Source organism: Leucoraja erinacea, chromosome 25 (genome assembly GCF_028641065.1).
Source record: "Leucoraja erinacea ecotype New England chromosome 25, Leri_hhj_1, whole genome shotgun sequence".
NCBI classification, from domain to species: domain Eukaryota; kingdom Metazoa; phylum Chordata; class Chondrichthyes; order Rajiformes; family Rajidae; genus Leucoraja; species Leucoraja erinaceus.
Genome location: NC_073401.1, coordinates 24,093,239 through 24,113,488, shown reverse-complemented (window position 1 = coordinate 24,113,488; position 20,250 = coordinate 24,093,239). Strand labels below are relative to the sequence as shown.

General features: G+C 43.9%; 1 protein-coding gene across 2 annotated transcripts in view; it reads right to left on the bottom strand.

Moving 5' to 3' along the window:
* cita (citron rho-interacting serine/threonine kinase a) overlaps positions 1 to 20,250 on the bottom strand; it is a 144,324-nt gene that overhangs the window by 13,355 nt on the left and 110,719 nt on the right. Inside the window, exons 33-43 of one of the 2 annotated variants that reach the window (XM_055655232.1) lie at positions 19,719 to 19,856; positions 19,174 to 19,354; positions 18,481 to 18,572; positions 17,149 to 17,250; positions 13,125 to 13,294; positions 12,907 to 12,948; positions 7,187 to 7,267; positions 4,557 to 4,692; positions 4,211 to 4,350; positions 1,072 to 1,164; positions 520 to 628 (exon numbers count right to left, since the gene is read on the bottom strand). In XM_055655232.1, the coding sequence (XP_055511207.1) occupies positions 520 to 628; positions 1,072 to 1,164; positions 4,211 to 4,350; positions 4,557 to 4,692; positions 7,187 to 7,267; positions 12,907 to 12,948; positions 13,125 to 13,294; positions 17,149 to 17,250; positions 18,481 to 18,572; positions 19,174 to 19,354; positions 19,719 to 19,856 (1,284 nt within the window). The remainder of the gene's footprint in view (positions 1 to 519; positions 629 to 1,071; positions 1,165 to 4,210; positions 4,351 to 4,556; positions 4,693 to 7,186; positions 7,268 to 12,906; positions 12,949 to 13,124; positions 13,295 to 17,148; positions 17,251 to 18,480; positions 18,573 to 19,173; positions 19,355 to 19,718; positions 19,857 to 20,250) is intronic. The other variant, XM_055655233.1, reaches the window with a different exon arrangement.

The following is a 20,250-nucleotide window of genomic DNA, read 5'->3' as shown; positions in this document are numbered from 1 at the left end:
GCAGCTTGTTCCATACACCCGCCACCATTTGTGTGAAAAAGTTACCCCTCGGATTCCTATTAAATCTTTCCCCTTCATCTTGAACCTATGTCCTCTGGTCCTCAATTCCCTTACTGTGGGCAAGAGACTCTGTGCATCTACCCGATCTATTCCTCTCATGATTTTGTACATTTCTATAAGATCACCCCTCATCCTCCTGTGCTCCATGGAATAGAGACCCAGCCTACTCAACCTCGCCCTATAGCTCACACCCTCTAGCCCTGGCAACATCCTCGTAAATCTTTTCTGAACCCTTTCAAGCTTGACAATATCTTTCCTATAACACGGTGACCAGAACTGAACACAATATTCTAAATGCGGTCTCACAAACGTCTTATACTACTGCAACATGGCCTCCCAACTTCTATACAGTGTACAGGTGATCGCTGGTCGGTGTGGAATTGGTGGGCTGAAGGACCTGGTTCCACGCTGTATCTCCAAAACTATTCAATGCTCCTGTTTTCCAACGACTGTTCTTACCGTCCAGTGTGTAGTTTTTCATTTCTATCTCATAGAACTTGTTGGTACCTATGATGATACTGTATGTCGTAAACTGTATACAGCTACAGGGCTCTGATGTGTCAATTTCCTGTGGGAGATATTGAAGCGGATGATGTTAATGGCCCAATTCACTGTGACAGATTACACACACACACACACACACACACACCCACAAATAAAATGCTGGTGGTTTTGCCATTACACAGATTGGTGTAGATCAGAGGACACCTATTGAAGGTAAATACAGCCCATCTTGCTGTAATGAGACTTTCTATCATGCAAAGGTTCAATGTAACTATTGCATTATAGCAGAACTACCTGTATTTTGTTAGACTTACCTCAAGTGTATAGCACGGGCCAATTTTGATAATTCTATGTAATACAGATATTCTAAATCATACACCATAGCATAAATCAGCCATTGTATTACAGGAAAACACTAAAGAATAGTAGGTAGCGAAAGGCGAGGTAAATGAAGTAATCAGTTCTATTCTAAACAGGTGTTTGTGTGCACTGCATGATCACACTCACCTTGCGTATGCCAAAGCTGTCAAGCCCATCATTATAACGGAGGATGCAGACTTTATTTGACATTGCTGCACAGGTACAAGGTATACCCTCAATCTATGAAAAAAATACCACAACTGTTAGTGTCGTAAATTGACATCGTGGATTTTGTGGTTGATCTTGTGTCACCCGTGCTCACTACTGACCCATAGGAAATCTTTGTTAACCTTGTGTGGATTTCCTGAGGCCAATTCAAAGGTGGTTCAAGGTGGTGGGAGGCCCTTTGTCATGACAAGACCTTCAGTTTGCAAACCCCTATATTCACTGGAATTTAGAAGGATGTGAGGGTATATTTTTGAAACATATAAAATTCTTAAGGTGTTTAAGAATGTCTGAAGAAGGGTTTCGGCCCGCAACATTGCCTATTTCCTTCGCTCCATAGATGCTGCTGCACCCGCTGAGTTTCTCCAGCATTTTTGGGTACCTAAAAATCATAAGGGATTGGACAGGCCAGATGCAGGAAAAATGTTCTCGATGCTGGGGGAGTCCAGAACCAGGGGCCACAATTTAACAATATGGGGTAGGCCATTTCAGACTGAGATGAAGAAAAATGTTTTCACCCAGAGAGTTGCGAATCTGTGGAATTCTCTGCCACAGAAGGCAGGGGAGGCCAATTCACTGCATGTTTTCAAGAGAGTTAGATATAACTTAGAGCTAGGAATCAAGGGATATGGGGAGAAAGCAGGAACGAGGCACTGATTGTGGATGATCAGCCATGATCATATTGAATGGCGGTGCTGGCTCGAAGGACCGAATGGCCTACACCTGCATCTATTCTCTATGTTTCTATGTTTTAAGGAGGGATGTGCAGGATATATAAATGCTTACATTTTTTGACAGCAAGCCTAAATTACATCCTATTGTTTGGTCAGATGCTTCTGACTCGCAAAACATCTAAAAATACAAAAGCTCAAATACTGAAATTTTTCAAGGTCACAAATCATAAACACGTTTAAATGTGCTTGAAAATAACATAACATTTAATTTAAAGAGTTTGCAAAAACGCCAATTATCTAAACCTGGTCTTGGTTCCTTCGCCATATGAATGGGTGGAGATGCTGTCCGAGCACAAAGGTTTACTGTGGTTTAAGTACACAGATGAATGATGTGGAAGTGGCATACCTTCACACTCTGTTGTTCCTTGTTTCCCCAAAGAATAGTGTCAGGAAGTTGGCAAATTTTATCACGGAACTGAGAATGATATGTGAACAGGCAATATTACCAGGAAAACCCAGTCTGTTATATTCTGGGGAACTTATTAAATTAGGTAACAACGATTTCCATTCTCAAAACACTGCTGCAGAGAATCCAAACCACAAACTGGCAGGTCAATCTTTAAATATAAGAAGCTTGGAACATGTACAGTGACCTCCATGATGTTTGGGACAAAGACCCATCATTTGTATAAATGTATATGACCAAAATGTATAAAAATGGCCTTTATTAAAATCTGACTGTGCACTTTAACCACATCTGATTTTTTTCTATTACAAATCTCAAATTGTGGAGTACAGAGGCAAATAAATAAATGATGGGTCTTTGTCCCAAACATTATGGAGGGCACTGTAAACACTGAGAAGCAATGTCTCGTCTTTGAAGAGTTACGACTGGGCTAACCTTAGTGTCCAACAGTAGCAACATCACAGTTTAAATTAAAATTTGATTTCAATTTGTTCATTTTCATAAAGGAGCAATTAAAAAATATAGAAACAATCCCTCTAAATCTAGTCTGTCCAAATTGATGTCCAGGTTAAACCATGAAAGGCTAATAATTTAATAGTTTCAGTACATATTGTAACTAACAATCGATTTTGCCATTATTATTATGACAGCAAGTATTGAAGATATGAAGGGAAAGTCTTATTTCACTGTGCAGTTTGTTATGAAACATGGAATCAAACGTAAAACTATCTTATAGAATTACAGTACTCGCGTACAAAAGGCATTTGTTAAATGAGTATGACAAGCAAGACGCAATTAGAAATACATAAAATATCCTATGATTTGGCATGCACTGGGCCTGATGTTCACGAGGTAGGGCACACAGAGTTTGGGAGCAGATGGAGGAATTCAATGCTTCTTTCATGTTTAATAACTGACCTCAGTATGATTATTTTTCCATTCTCTACTCGATCAACCAACTTGTAAAGCTGGCTAACTGCCAATTTGGGGAATTTAGCATCAGGAGGCTACAGCCAGGGATCCTTTGGAAAGTTGCCAGCCAGGGGGAGGAAGAAATGAAACGGCTAGGATTTGACCGGGGAGTTTGCTGATCACAGAAGGGAGGTGGTCAGATCGGTATTGTGGGTTATTGATGGCGGTGGCCATGATTGGCAAAAGGGAATATGATGATGATTTTGAGGGCATCTGCTCACCCTTCTCCCTTGCAATGATATGGCACTTACTTTGGAAGCTCCTCCCTTCCTTTTGATTTAGACATACAGTGCGTAAACAGGCCCTTCGGCCCACCCGGGTCCGTGCATCCATCGATCACCCCGTAAAGTAGCACTATCCTACACACTAGGGATAATTTACAATTTACAGAAGCCAATTAACGTATAAACCTGCATGTCTTTGGAGTGTGGGAGGAAGCCAGAGCAACTGGAGAAAGCCCATGCGGTCACATGGAGAACACACAAACTCTGTACAGACAGCACCAGTCAGGATCGAATCAGGGTCCCTGGCACTGTAAGGCAGCAACTCTACCTCTGTGCCACTGTGCCACCCTATATTGCTGCCGAGCTTTCCCCCATGCTGATAATTAAAAAATATAAATCTGGTCCTCAATTATCAAGTGAGTCATACATCTGTTGCTTGCCACCCTTGCCTTAAAAACTGCAAAAGACACATGAAGTGCTGAGACTAATTCTCTATTTAAATTTTCTCTTCCTTATTTGAACATGAGGGAAAACATAATTATCGACAAAAAGGATAACTTGATGTTATTTGATTTACCATTGTATATCGTGGCTCTGGATTTTGAACTAAGTGGAATAATACAAGAAGATTCCAATGCTACAGATTGTGGTAAAATTCACATCCTCAAACAGTGAACATTTAACACAGAGAGCTAACACTGATTAAAGACTGTTGTTGTGCTCACTTTCCCCGTTGCAAACAGGTGACATCCTTTCAAGTTGTCGAAAACTGTAGGTACAAGGTCTGGTTGGCCAGGCAGGTGGGATTGAGCTAATGACAGCTTCACCTTCTTAATATCCACATAACAGAAGGCTCGCTCTTCTCCTGTCAAATAGATAATGAAATGCCATTCACAAAGACTCTGACATGAAGCGTCCCCAGAAAGCACAACAATGTGAACGTCTGTAGCAAAAAATAAATCTACATTTCAATCACTTCCAAAGGAAGCTATAAAATTAGACCCTTCAAATGAAAGATGTTATGGTGCAATGTTATTGCTGGTAAATACATTTCAGCAAGTCCATAATAACCTGCAATCATGACGAGTCGATCAAGCTCCTTTAGGATATGAAGCTGGAACACCGATCCCACACCTGGGATGTGCACAAGGGAGTTCTTCACGACATTTAATGCATATAGGCCTTCCTCTGTCCCAACCAGCACAATCTGTAGATGCATAAAAGTGAGCTCTCCTCAGATATAATAATATTATAAATAGATACTCTGATAATTTAATGTGTCCTGCACAGGTATAATCACATCATTGACAAGAATGTGTACAAAACTTTGTGTGCTTCAGATGCATCAACACCCCCCCTCCCCCAATAGAAAACCATGTTTATGGACACAAGCTACATGCGTGCATCCACAATGGGATAATACATACAATAATATATAAAATCCCTCACACCTTTTTCAATACAGTGTGAAATAATAGCCGATTGACAATCTAAAGCAATATATCAGCCTTTGTCCCATGCGATGAATAAAAACCTATCAATGTGAGAATTAAAATTACGGCAGCTCTTCCTTCAAACATAAACACTCGCTAATTCAATTGAGACAACCATATCATTGTAGTGCTTTCAAATTGTCCTTCTATCTTCTCGGCATATGACCAAGGTAATATTTATAAATTGAGTTTGGGGTCCCCAAGCCATTGTACAATCATTCTGGAGAGGTTTCATTTGAACAATATTGCCATTGAAACTGTACGGTCAGGATGTGAGAGTGCAGTCCATTGATTGATCTGGGTTACTGCATTCATGTGCAGAGGAGGATTTGATTCTCCAGTTGAGCATTAACTGGCTACATTTCCCATGTCCTGCTCAGAGCCTTTTATATCTGCCTGTGGTATTTTGAGGCTGAGGAACCACAAGGAGCTTTGTTGCTGGTCTTGGTCAGACAGTGCTTTTGGCCAGAGGATTGGAAATATTTTTGGATACCAGCAAGAGGTTAAAAAAAAGATTTATAAAGGGGGAGAATGAAATTGTGTTAAATAATACAAAAAACACAGAATGACACAGCATTCAACACCATAAATGCTCATTCTCTTCAACACTGGTGCAACACATTCCACCGGGTGGCGATGTCAGCTTTGCCAACGGTCTGTCTGTCTGAGCTTGCAGGCTCGGATAGAGACTGATGTCGGGAAGCTCCAAAGTCGCAAGAGGTTTGCCCAGTCCCGAGTCGGGGTCCGATCGCCCGGCGTGGGGGAGCTGAGATCCCCTCCCCCCGATGCGGGAGCTTGATCACCCCGAACCGGAGGGCCCGACCACTGGCTACCGGAGCCAAGATCGCCCCGTCAATGGAAGGCTCGAGGCCCCCGACCGCGGGAGAACAAAGAAGGGAAGAGATTTAACTTTTTTCCCGCCTTCCATCACAGTGAGGAATGTGGAGGAGTCACTGTGGTGGATGTTTATGTTAAAATGTTACACTACCACCACTTTGAAATACATTTCAATTCCTCTGTTTTCCTTGGTTAGAAAACCTGGAACACCCTCAACAGCTTAGTTGGAGTACCTTCACCTGAAGTGCCTGCAATGGTTCCAATTGAGGTGACCACAATCTCATGAGGGTAATTAGAGTCGCCCAAGTAAGTGGTGACCTTGCCTGTGATGTGAACATTGCAAATTATGAATAAATAATAAAAGCATTGATTTCCACCGTCTTAATTATCGAAAACCTCACACTCTATAATCCATGTCTGTGAGTTCAATTAAAATGTTGATTATGTCAGCATTGTGCAATTGAGAATTGATTTTTTCCATGAGCAAAACCTGATACCAACCACTTCCCTGTCATTTGATGTTACTTGGAAAATTTGACAGGGTACTTCTTGTCCTTAGTTCCCTTTACAATCTTGGTAAAGTAACTAAGTCAAGGATTATGAGATAATATAATTACACACAAGTCCGGATTTACATATAAGCTAGGCAATATGTAAGCTTAAGCTTAGGGCCTCGAGATCTAGGGGGGCCTACTCACCTCGCTGCCTCACCGGACCTGTCGAACCTCACCGCCCCACTGACCATCCGCCCACCGGGACCTCCTACTCTTAGCCTGCTGACCTGGCCACTCCACAGCCATCCAGCAGCCCGCAGCCGCCGCCTTACCTGCAGCCTGGACTCAGCACTGGGCCTGAAGCTTCCACGCTGCAGATTCCCACTCCACTGGGCAGGGCCGGATTTAGATGAAGAGAGGCCCTAAGCTATTTCACTTGTGAGGGGTAGTCATGGTCATTTAGTCGTGGGGGTGATGGATTGGGAGGGGGGGGCCTCACAAGTGAAATAGCTTAGGGCCTCTCAGCATCTAAATCCGGCCCTGATTACACACGGAGTGTTCTTTTTAAACATTTGCAGGAACACTTGGAGTACGTTGTGCTGGAGAAGGCCATTGTTGGCAGTCCAGAGACTCATGCAATGCTCACACAAGATCCCAGAAACACATTTATCCACACGCTTTGATTCATACAGACAAGTACCCGTAGTCAGGATGAACCTGGATCTCTGGCACTGCATGGCAGCAAATCTACCGCATCGCCACTGCACTGCCCCAAAAACACACCATCTCTCCACAATTCCAGGAAGGCACACCATTGCTTAGCAAGTGCGCCACTGATCAATGAGGGAAATTCCACTCATTTCATTTGCCAACATACCTGCTCAGTGAGTGGTAATGTGCAGTTTATATCCAAACGGTCATCTCCCTCCAGCTTCAGCAATGAATTTCCCAGTAATTTCTGCAGAATTGAAGTCATATTAGTGTGTGGACACAGTGAAATGCTTCTTACTGCATACAATGAATTTGCGCAAACTCAGCTTACAATTTTAGTTATGGATTTTCTTCTTAATTAATCATTCATTCCAACATTGACAACAAGACTACACATATTCAACATTATAGGACTATTAAATGTAAAATAGTTAATTTTGAGTTTGATGGCAAGCAATGGTTAGCAAGCTTTCCGATGCATGTGTCACTACAAATGTGGAAAGCATCTAAGTACGAACATTGTAGCCTTTAGGACTAGACAATCTAGAATCATTCTACTTTAAACTGTGAAGGTTACAGGGATTTTATGGCAGTGTCCAACATCATGAAGAGTTTTGATGGAAAGGATAGGAATTTACGTTATTTTTACGGACAGGAGAGTCATTAGTCAGTGAACAGGAATTTCAGATAGATACATAGAAATAAGTGTTGTCATTTAGTTCCTCAAGCCTGTTCCACTCCTCAAGAAGATCGTGGTTGGACTATGACTTCAGATTCATATCCTTTCATTAACAAACATCAATACACAATTTTAAATTGACAACTGGCCTGCCGTAATTATTTCCTCGAAAGAGTTCCAAACACTAATTGTTACCAGTTATTAATTGGAAAACTGTTTCTACATTACATTAGGCAAGAGTCAAGAGTGTTTTATTGTCATATGTCCCAGATGGGACAATTCCTGAAAAGCAGGCACTAAGTTATTGCTTATTGCTAACGTTGTACAGGTGCACAACCTTTTATCCGAAAGCCTTGGAACCAGACACTTTTCATAATTCAGAATTTGTCGGTCTTCGGAATGGAAATTTTTTAGCGTAGATTTTAATGGCTGGCGGCGGCCTAGCTCGGGGATTATTGAATCCCCGAGCTAGGTCGCGAGTTTGCGCCTCGATCCTGGCAGTTACTCGGTCGGGAGTTTGAGTCTTCAATGTAGTTTTTTCTTGCAGAATAAATGTTTGTATGAAATGCAGTGTAGGAGAGGTGTACTGACTGTGTGGGCAGAACTTTGGAAGTGATTGCCCACCAGTCTAAAAAGCCGCTGTGTCTCCCTGTCCCTGGGATAGCAGGGGGCGATCAAACAGCACAATACCCCCCCTCCCCCTCCAACTCCAGAGGAATCCTCTCCCCGATGGGCCGCTACTGCGACAAGTGGCAGTTCGCCCACAGCCCGAGCTGCGCCACCCCAAGAACAAGAAGTACCTTGCACACCATCAGCTTCTGCCCCTACGTGTTCCTCTGGAGTTGGAGCGGGGCTGGGCTGGTGTTGCTGCTGGCTGTGGGTCTCTGGGATCTCCGTGCTTGCAGTGGGCCTGGGGGTCGCTGTCCCGTTGGTCCTGACGTCTCCGGCCACCCCCCTGGACTGGAGCTGAGACTGGGAACTGTACCGCCCTTGCCCCCTCCTTCTGCAACTGCAAACAACCCCACTCTCCTGCAAGGGCGGTACAGTTCCCGGAGGATAGCAGGTGGCCGGAGACGTCAGGACCAACAGGAACCCGCTCCCCGATGGGCCCCCACGACGCCCCGAGCTGCGCCCTGTCATCCGCAACCCAGGTTCCTCTGTAGTTGGAGCGGGGCTGGGCTGGGCTGCTGTTGGCTGTGGGTCTCTGGGTTCTCCGTGCTTGAGGTGGGCCTGGTGGTCGACGTCCAATTGGTCCTGACGTCTCCGGTGACTGCACTGACCTGCTGCCATCGCCGACGTGAAGACAGTACAAAGCCCCCGCGCCGGTGCAATGAGCGGGGAGCTGGAGAGGGGAGGGAAGGGGTCACAAGGGGCCGGGAAGCAGAGGGATGTAGGTGGGGTGAAACTGAAGGGAGCGACAATCTGCTGCTGCCTGCACGCTGAGTTAAAAAGTTCCCACGCAAGACTCACGATACACTGTGTATCGTTAGTCTACCGTGGGAACTTTTTAACTGAGCGGGTAGGTACAGGTGCACAACCTTTTATCCGAAAGCCTTGGGACCAGACACTTGTCGGATTTCGGACATTTTCGGATTTCAGAATGGAAGATTTTTAGCGTAGATTAGGTAGGTAGCGCGGGCGGCTTGAAAAGTCTGGAGCTGCTGCCTCCTCCCCGGTGACCGGGAGAATCATTGCATAAATGTTAGTCAGTTAGTTTGGAGGGATTTTATGTGGTGGTGGTGGAGTCGGGGTGAAGGGGGAAAACTTTAATTCTTAGTCCCCTACCTGGTCGGCGACTCCCAACCTCGCGGAGCTGGAGGCTCCGTCCGGCCGCGGGCGGCGCCGGTTGTAGCTCCGACCCCAGCAACTCTACCCCTGGCTGCGAGGCGCTCCAAATCCAGCGCCGCCCGCGGTCGGACGTCCCAGCTCCGGGAATGTCGGGAGTCGGCGGCGTCGCGCTGGGATACCAGCGGGGAGCGGGCAATGCCTTACCGGGTCGCCGTGCGGCAAGCTCCGGAACGCTGTGGCCGCCGACACACAACATCGCGGAGCGTCGCTGGATTTGATGGTATCCCCGCCTCTCCGACCAGGTAGGGGACTAAGAATTAAAGTTTACCCCTTCACCCCCCCTTCACATAAAAGCCCTCCAAACTAACTGACTAACATTTAAGCAATGATTTACAGATGTTTAAGCGTCTCCCGGTCTCCAGGGAGGAGGCAGCCGCTACAGTAGTACAGACCTGGGTTGACCGTGGGTCGTTTTGGGTCAAGTTTGGCGCCAAACGCGAGCTTTGGTGCGCAGACGACATTTGGAAAAAATGGCCGGTTTTCGGAGCTTTTCGGTTTCTGGAACACCGGATAAAAGGTTGTGCACCTGTAGCAGCATATTGTCAATTATTGACCCTCCCGCGCAATATACCCTCACCTTCTCTTTTATGAATGGGGATTTAGTTCCCCTTTCTTCGAGGACCGACCGGAGGTTACGCTGTCACCTCTGCGGGCCGCACTCGGTGAACGTTTTCAAGGAACTTTCTTCAAGGACCGAAAAAAATGTCCGCTATTCGGAGGTTTTCGTTATTTGGATCTTCGGATAAAAGGTTGTGCACCTGTACTGTCATTTACGAAGGGAATCAAGGACAAGACCTGCGAGGCTGACGTCAGTTGTGGGAATTTTGAGGGAACGGTTCTACCGGCATTTGGATAGGTAGGAGCTGATTAGAGGAAATCAGCATGACTCTGTACACAGGAAATCGTGTCACACAAATCTGACAGTATCTTTTTGAAGGCTGATGAGGGTAGGGCAGTGAACATTCTCGACAAGGACTTTAGCTAGGTTGCGTGCCATGGGCTGGTATGAACAATTAGATCACACAGAATCCAAGGTGAGCTTGCAAATTAGATTCAAAACTGGCTTAGATGAAAAATTCAGAGGGCAGTTATGGAAGGTCGATTGGAGGCCTGTGACCAGTGGTGTGCCACAAGGATTGGTGCTGGGTCCACTGTCGTTTGTTATCTACATTAACAGATGGCAATGACAACATGGTTAACATTGTGGGTACATTTGTACATGACACCTAAATTGGTGTATACTGGATGGTGTGGAAGAATATCTAAGCTTATAATAGGATCTAGATTAGTTGCGTGGGCGGATCAAGGAATTGAAAATTGAATTTAACTCTGACAGGTATGAAATGTTGCATTGATATGTCAAATGAAGGCCGGACTTGCTCAGTAAATGGTAAATCTAGGAGTATAGGTGACACAAAAAGCTGAAGGAATGAGTATAGGTGCATGGTTACCTGAAATCAGCAGTGCGGGTAGACGGAGTTTGGCAGGCTTGCCTTCATTAGGAAAAGTATTGATACAAAAATTGGGACATCATGATACAGTTGTCCAAGTCATTGGTGAGACCACTCTTGGAGTACTAGATGTAGTTCTGATTGCCCAGATATAGGAAGAATGTCATTAAGTTGGAAGGAATGTAGAGAGATTCACCAGGACATGAACCAGGCTTGAGTTTATAGGGAGATGCTGGATACACTTTTTTCTTTGGAACATATGAGGCTGAAGGGAGACCTTACTGAAGTTTACAACATCATGAGTGACTTGGATAAAGTGAACATTCGCCATCTTTTCCCCAGAGTGGAGGATTCTAAAACTACAGGACATAAACTAAGGTGAGAGGAATGATACATTTAAATGGGATTGCAGAAGCAACCATTTCGCTCAGAGGGTAGTTCTTATCTGGAACGAGCTGCAAGAGGAAGCTATAGAAGTGGATACTATCACAACTTTTAAAATACATTTGTATAGATAGGTGGATGGTTTAGTGGTATGGGTCAAATGCAGGCAAATGGGACTAGCCCAGAATGCAAACTTGGTCGCCAGAGATGATTTTGGACGAAAGGTCTGTTTCTGTGCGGTATGTCTCTCTGATTCTCTCTACTCTTGATGTTCAATAACATCATCATGACTGAGTCACTCTTTATCAACATCATGAGAGTTACCATTAATGAGAACCTAAACAGATTGGACACATTGGTCTTGTGACTGACTACAAGAGCGGATCAGTGGCCGAGAATCGTCATGGATGACTCACTTCCTAGCACCCCAAAATCTTTCCACCAGCTACGAGACACAAGTGTGACAGAACTCTCTCCACTTGCCTGGAATAGTGCGCATACAACAACACTCAAAAGGTTCAACACCATCCAGAGCAGAGCATTAAGAATGAATTGTAAATGAGCCTGTTTTGCATTTCTACTTGTAGAAATGGAAACCATTTACCACCATTTGCTGGTTATTCTGCTTGGATAACCTTCAGCTTTGTGGTTTAGTGTGTAGTTGGCATAGCATTCACAAACAAATGAGAATATGGCAAACATTTGCAAACAAAAGTGATTGGTGTTTGGCAATGCCTCAAATCATCTGCAGCATAAATTAAGAGAAAGAAACCCCACTACTTTCTTTAGAAGATTCTTTAGACTTTAGGAAGATACAGCACGGAAACGGACCCTTCGGCCCACTGAGTCCGCGATGTCCAGCGATCACTCCATTCACTCGCAATATCTTACACACTAGGGACAATTTACAATTTTACCAAAGCCAATTAACCGGCAAACCTGTACGTCTTTGGAGTGTGGGAGGAAACTGGAACGCCCGGAGTGAACCCACGGGGTCACAGGGAGAACGTACAAATTCCGTACAGACAGCACCCATAGTCAGGTTCGAACCTGGGTCTTTTGTGCTGCAAGGCAGGAACTCCACTGCTGCAAGGCAGCAATTCTACAGCTGCACCGGCTCAAAGTCCTGGATCCTAGATGCCCAGGCACAGTCTGGAGTTTGCACATGGTTTCTTAGAAAGATGAAGCTTTTTCCAGATGTGTAAAGCATATATATATATATGTGCTTGGGTAAAGCTCAAGAATGGGTATTTTATTCCATCCATTAATTTGGGATGGTTAGAGGACCTGGATGTTTCATTGAAGTTACTACAATCATTAATGTTAAATGTGCCTCGTGAAACACTTGAAAACAAACGATTTATTTCTGAACATTTTGCTAGGCAGGAATTTTAGGTTTTGCCATCGTGAAAGCTTGTGTGTTAATAAGGCCCAAAAGATGAAAAGCAAGTCTGAAAAACACGCTCTGCAGTAGCATGCAGCTCAAGCGCAGGACAAACATAGTTAATTGTGTAAATGTTTTACCTTCACCAACAGGGCAAGATTATCGCTCTGGGCCACTTCAGCCTATCATATGTTGACAAGAGGAGTCATTTCAGGCTATAGCACATGCTTAGTTAGAAATATGAACTACCAATGGCAAACAAGTCAAGTTACACAGATCACAAAGGACAAACTGTATCTCAGGGTATTTTGGATAAAACTAAAAGTGGACGTTGTGTCATCTAAATACTGGCACTTACGGCAGCTGTCTCTGCTTTTTCACACGATTTTCGCCCACAAGCTGCCACGGTCTCCAGCACATTGACCCAGCGCTGTTTGTCTGGGAAGCTTGGAGCAAGCATGTAGAGTGTCTGGCCAGGCCAGCAGGTTGTGTGCGGCTGTGATTCCAACTTCAACACATAAGGCACATCTATGAGGAGAGGAAAGAGATCAACAGTGGAATATGAGAAAAATCACAGACCACTGTAATGTCAAAATTATGGCCATCAGCTTTAAAATACTACCAAGCCATTACGAGGGAACAAAAATGCTGATAAAATCATGATGTATGGGATCCCCTCTTTAGACCATTTCCCCCCAAAAAGTGAAACATTTATACTCTACATCTTATAGTTACCCACCTCTTATGAAAATAATCATCCTTCACATATCAGCAGTGAGAAAGGTCATAGATACCAGTCTAGTTTGTTTGTGCCTTGACATGTGTATTGATCAATAGTGCCTCCATTGATCAAGAGTTGATTTATTAGAAGATGCAACTTTATAAAACCTTTGACAATTAGGATCTTAAAGATTTAGGTCAAAGGAGAAGGTCATCCAAGCCATTGTGACGGTGCAGACTAAGAGTAAAGCAACTTCCCAGTTCAAAATTCACGGTCTTGCAGTTTATAGCACCTAGTGTATTTGGACATACTTAGAGACTTTTGAGATACAGTGCGGAAACAGGCCCTTCGGCCCACCGTGTCCATGCCGACCAACGATCACCTCATACACTAACACTATCCTACATACTAGCACCAATTTTACAACCTACCAAAACCAATTAACCTACAAACCAGTGCGTCTTTGGGATGTGGGAGGAAACCGGAGCACCCGGAGGAAACCGACGCGGCCACAGGGAGAACGTACAAACTCTGTACAGATAGCACCCATAGTCAGGTTCGAACCCGGGTCTCTGGCACTGAGGCAGCAACTCTACCGTTGCGCCACTGTGCCTTTAACAGCGATGAGGATTTCTGCTATGATCTTTCACTCAGGTGGTAATTTTCAAATTCTCAACATTTCACAATCCTTTCACGTTTTTACTTTAAATCTATTTCCCTAAGGGAAATAGATCTTTCTATCTACTTTGCTCAGGCCCTTCACAATTTTATATATTTCAATTACATTCCCACTTGGCCTCCTCTGCCCCAAGGAAATGAACGGCAGCTTATCAGATACAGCTAAAATTCTGGCAATATCCTTTTAAATCTCCTCTGTGCCCTTGCCAGAACTACCCCATCCTATCTATCATTACGTGTGGGAAAGAACTGCAGATGCTGGTTTAAATCGAAGGTAGACACAAAATGCTGGAGTTACTCAGTGGGACAGGCAGCATCCCTGGAGAGAAGGAACTCTAGCTGTGGTCCCATTTGCTTTGTACAACAAGCTTAAAATCCCTTTGCTCTTCTGTGGTATGTCTTGATCATTAAAGTAGCTAATGCCTGCTTAGATTGATAAAATATCGACTGTTTCTCTTTTCCTTTTAATATTTTTGGTAACCTCCTTACCTCATTTGGTTGGGTTGTCTGGAATCTAGAACTAATTGCAGAAATTTCAGATAAAATCACAGTTGCACCCTGCTGGAGTGCATTACTAATGACCCCGCTCCTAAGATGTTCTGTTTTTGAAATAACTTACAATCAATGTTCACTTCATGCTAAATGCTGAGGATTAAATCCAAAAAATCAAATTTGTGCCAAAAGCTTTTTCCTTACAGAGAATAATGGTCAGCAAAGATGTTGATAATGGCAAGTCAGATTCCAGGGTGGATTAGTCAATGCTCTAACCCTGCATGACAAGGCCCATGAAAAGCATCTTCCTCAAACGCTTCCATTGCGGCACGCTGCAGCCTTCTAGACTCGACAATCAGAGAGTTCATTCATGGTATTGACAACGTCTATACGGAATGGCCAACCTCACATCCCCACACCACCACCCCAACTCCACCCCGCCCCCTCCCCTAAGCGAAAATTCACCTACCTTAAGGGATTGAGGGACTGCTGCTAACTCTGCTTCAGATGTGGGTCACATATTCAAGATGCCGGCAACAAGGGAGAGAACTGGTGCCAGTACGTGGGCTGGGGGCTCACCGCCCGCAACCTTGGAGGCGCTTATTTGTTACATATTCCACCCTCTGCCAATTACCCCACCTCCCTGTAACCACTCATTATTTGCCAGGCTTTGCCCCACCTCTGCCCCTCTTTTCCAGCTCCCCCACCCCCACTACAATCAGTCTGAAAGAATCCTGACCCAAAACATTGCCTGTTCATTCCCTCCAGAGATGCTGCCTGACCCACTGAGTTCCTCCATGATTTGTTTTCATCTTATTTCAAACTCACCCCACTTGTTTCCCCTTTCCAAATGCACCCGTTCATATTTGCCCACTTTGAATTGTATCTGCAGTATTTCTCTTTCCAACCAATTTGCTAATTAATATCTTTGAAAAAAAATGTATTCCTCACTATTAACCACCTACATTTATGTTTAATAATATGCACTATATGGAATAAACACGTGGTCTGGCACTGAGCCGCACAGAAGCCCAATGTAAACAGCTTTGCCGATAAAACACTTGTTGACCATTCTCTTTATACTCTGTCACTAAGCCAGTTTTGGATCCTGCTTGAACTTTGCTTTTGATTCCATAGCTAATACTGACAGAATAGTCTATTACATAGGACTTGGCACAAACTATTTTAAAACAAAACAGATACGGCAGTGATCACCTTGCAGGCCTCTCCAGCTGGCCACTAAATATGGATGTGTAATAAGATCATTTGCCAACATCTAGTATTTTACTCGCAGTCATAGAGTTACACAGGTTTGGCACAGCTTGCCCATGCTGATCAAGGTGTCCACCTGACCTTGCCCCATTTGCCTGCATCTGGTCCATATCACTCTGAACATTTTCCATACATGTACCCACCCAAATATCTTTTAAACATTGTAATTGCACCCATCTCTGCAGCTTCATCTGGAAGCTTGTTCCATATTCCCATTACTACTGTATGGAATTGTTGTCCCATAGTTCTCTTTTAAATCTTTCCCCTCTCATCCTAAATATGCGGCCTCTAGCTTTACACTCCCCTATCTAGGGGAAAAAGACCGACTTTATCTTCATTTTAGATAGCTCAATAAGGTTACCCCTCATCCTCCTATCATGCTACTGGGAGATAAGTCCCAGCTTCCCGCAATGTCTTAGGATAAACTTGATCAGGCTCCAGGGATTTATCCACCTTAACATGCCTTAAGATCGCCAGCACCTACTGTACTTTTTTCTAATGTGAACATGCTCCCACACATCACTATTTGTTTTCCTTAATTTCTTAGCTTCCATGATCTTCTCCAAAGTAAATACAGATGGGAAATAGTCATTTAATATCATACCCATCTCCCGTGGCTCCTCACAAAGACAACCACGTTGATCATTAAGAGGCTATTCTTTCCCCCGTTACTCACTTACTCTGAATGTACCCGTAGAATTTCTTAAGATACTCCTTCATCTAATTTGTCACGCTATCCCATGTTCTCTTTCTGCCCTTCTGATTTCCCTTTTCACATCCCTTATACTCCTTGATCCCAGTTGCATATACTTCCCCCTTTATCTTAACCAGTGACTGAATATCCCTCATCAATCGGGGTTCCCTACTCCTACCAGCCTTGCCCTTCACCTGAACAGAAATTTACAGTCCCTGAACCTTCCTGTTTAAGCTTCCCACTTGCCAGACCTCTCTTCACCTGCATAGAGTATCTCTTAATCAACCTTTGCAAGTTTCTGTCTGATTCCTTCAAAATTCTTTCTGAAACTAGAGACCCACTTTGAAGAAAATGTCAATATATTTTGAGCCGGTTGGTAAAATATAAGCCGCGCCCTCATACATATGTTTTGTTAGACTCCCTCTCCGGTAAATTTACAAAATATTTTAATCAGTTAATATTATTACAGGGTTGATATAAAATTGAGTTTTATGATTTTGCTCAACCATCACAAGTCAGTTCTACCTGTCTTTGCAGTGTTTGCAAGTTCAGAGGCTCCAACAGCCCCATGCACAGTCACATCCCCATCAGGCAGGCACAGTTCAAACTCATCAATCGGTCTTTGCCCTGTCAAAAATGAAAAACAAAATCATTTGTTTAGTGTAGGAAGGAATGAACGACGGCGATCATTTCGCTGAACAACTCCGCTCGGACCACCTAAACCTCCCTGATCTCCCGGTTGCTAAACACTTTAACTCCACCTCCCTCCCATACCCACACTGACCTTTCCGTCCTGAGCCTCCTCCATTGTCAGAGTGAGACACAACTTAAATTGGAGGAACAGCACCTCATATTTCGCTTGGGCAGCTTACAACCCAGCGGTATGAACATTGACTTCTCTAACTTCAAGTAACCCTCTCTCCCCATCTCTCCCCCTTCCCAGTTCTCTGACCAGTCTGACCGTCTCTGACTGTTTTCACACTTCCTTATCTCTGGATTTTCCTCTTCCTTGACATAAGTCTGAAGAAGGGTCTCAACCCGGAAAGTCACCCATTCCTTTTCTCCAGAGATGCTGCCCGTCCTGCTGAGTTACTCCAGCATTTTTGTGTCTATCAGTTTAGTTTAGAGGTACAGTGGTGAAACAGGGCCTTCGGCCCACCGTGTCCACGTCAGCAAGCGATGCCCGTACACTAGTACTGTCCTACACACTGGGGACAATTTACAAACTTTACCGAAGCCAATTAACCTATAAACTTGCAGTTTGAGTGTGGGAGGAATCCAGGTACTTAAAAGAATAAGAATGCTTTTAAAGGCAACATATTAAGTATCGGTGCTGCTATGAGTGAATTTAGTATTATTGATCAGGAATGAATTTCCAGACATTAAAATTTAACATATAGTATAATACAATAAATCACAAAGTTTTGGCCTCCCCTCAATCTGAGGACAGATTTTGCCTGAATTAGGTAAAAATAGCATGTCTTTTTTTCCTTCAGTACCCTCTAAATGCATTACAGTGACTTAACGAATTAGATTAGATTGTTGGTATACAAAAATGCTGGAGAAACTCAACGGGTGCAGCAGCATCTATGGAGCGAAGGAAATAGGCAACGTTTCGGGCCCAAAACGTTGCCTATTTCCTTCACTCCATAGATGCTGCTGCATCCGCTGAGTTTCTGCAGCATTTTTGTGTACCTTTGATTTTCCAGCATCTGCAGCTCATAACACATAAATAAATAGATTAGATTGCTCTTCCCCAGAAATCCCATCAGCAATTAGTAACAGCTACAGGATGAAGTATAACCCAGGTTGTATATTAATATGCCTAGAACATTACTCACAATGTTTATTACTTACCATCTATTGAATCATTCTCATAAAGGAGAACTTTAGATCCTTCCAGGACGATATACTTCCGTTCCCATCCCTGTTGCCCTCGTTTCCCATTTCTACCAAAGGATAAAACTATAAGATGACAGAATACGGAGAACAGCCACAGACATAAGACATTATTTAGAGATGACATATTAATAAACCATTTGAGAGCCAAAATGTACGTGGCTCAATAGTTAACCATCTCCTGGAGACAGCCGCATTGTCAGAAAGAATAAGTGACTGTGCGAAGGACCCATGAGTGATCTCTAAAGAAGAGGGGGGTTTGGGGGGGGGCAAACGGCGAGTAATGTAGTGATGTTTGAAATTAGAATTGAAGGATTGTAATGGCAAAGGAGGTGGCCATTCAGCATTTTGAGACCGCGGCATTTCCAGGTAGAATAGCTTATTCCTCTATTCTTCCTCGAACAATGAGAAGACAAAGTAAAGGAAGGAGAAAGAGAGCTCAGTAACATGGTATCAAAACACCAGCACCCCCCCAATGTCAGCAAGACGAAGGAACTAGGTTACTGACTTCAGGAGGAGAGGTGGATAACACGCCCCAATGAACATCGATGGTGCTGAAGTGGAGATGGTCAAGAACTTTAACTTCTTGAGGGCCTGTCGCCAGGCTGAACAACTCTATGGTTCTGCACTAGTCCATTGAAGAACGTTCACCTGGGAACTTTCATCCAGCCTTCCAGCCGCACGTTTGATGTGGGATCCTTTAGTTGCAAGCCAGGCGAGTTCATTTTGTCGCGACAAAATGCTTTTGTGAAGTGTGTAGCATATTCTGCAGGGAGCCCACATGTTGCTGGTAGACACGAAGAGCATTTAGGATGGCAGATCACTTGGCATTCTAGGTAGAGAAAATATAAAATATTTAATAATCTCAGATAAATCATCCAGAACCTAAATGGAGCTAATACAGAGTATTGAGGGCAAACTAGATGAGCCTGCATTTCTAACACAAAAATGTACCAGAATGAAAAATCTGCTGATGAACGGCTATGATGACTTTTTGACTGTGCTGGTAACTCAAGATGGTGAATTCATGATGAGGTCGCAATATGGATTAGGGAGTTAGGACATTTACTTGTACAGCTCTACTTGATTATGATGCTGTACATACTTTGGCATTTAAAAAAACAATTGTTCCATTTAAAATGTATTCTACAAAATTAAGGCATCAGCTTAAAAGCATATTGGCCAGCACAGCTCACCTGCACACTTTGCTGCTTGGCGACCAAAATGTACCGTGTCCAGACAAACGGCACATTTTATAGCCCTCATGTTCAGGCCCACGGTGAAACGATGTGGAATATTATGATGCATGCGTTCCTTCAACTGCCGACCAAATTCTGGGGGAGAAAACGGAAGACGGAAATGTGACCATGGCTATTTACTGCTGTGTCCATTATCACTGGAGACACAGATAAATTCCCCAGCATACTATCATCCCACCTCACAATTAACCATCCTTTCAGTTCCACATAGCTGGTCTGTTTCAACCACCACCCCCAGTCGCACGTTCCAGGCACTCATCACCCTCTGTGTAAAAAAACTTGCCCCACACATCTCTGTGAAACGTTGCATCCCTCACCTTAAAGCTGCGCCGTCTAGTATTTTTGATGTTTCTATCGTAGAAAAAAGAATCTGGCCATCTACCTAATCAATGCCTCTCATAATTTTACACACATCTATCAAGTCTCCCCGCAACCTGTCATTCCAGAGAGAACTATCCAAGTCGGTCCA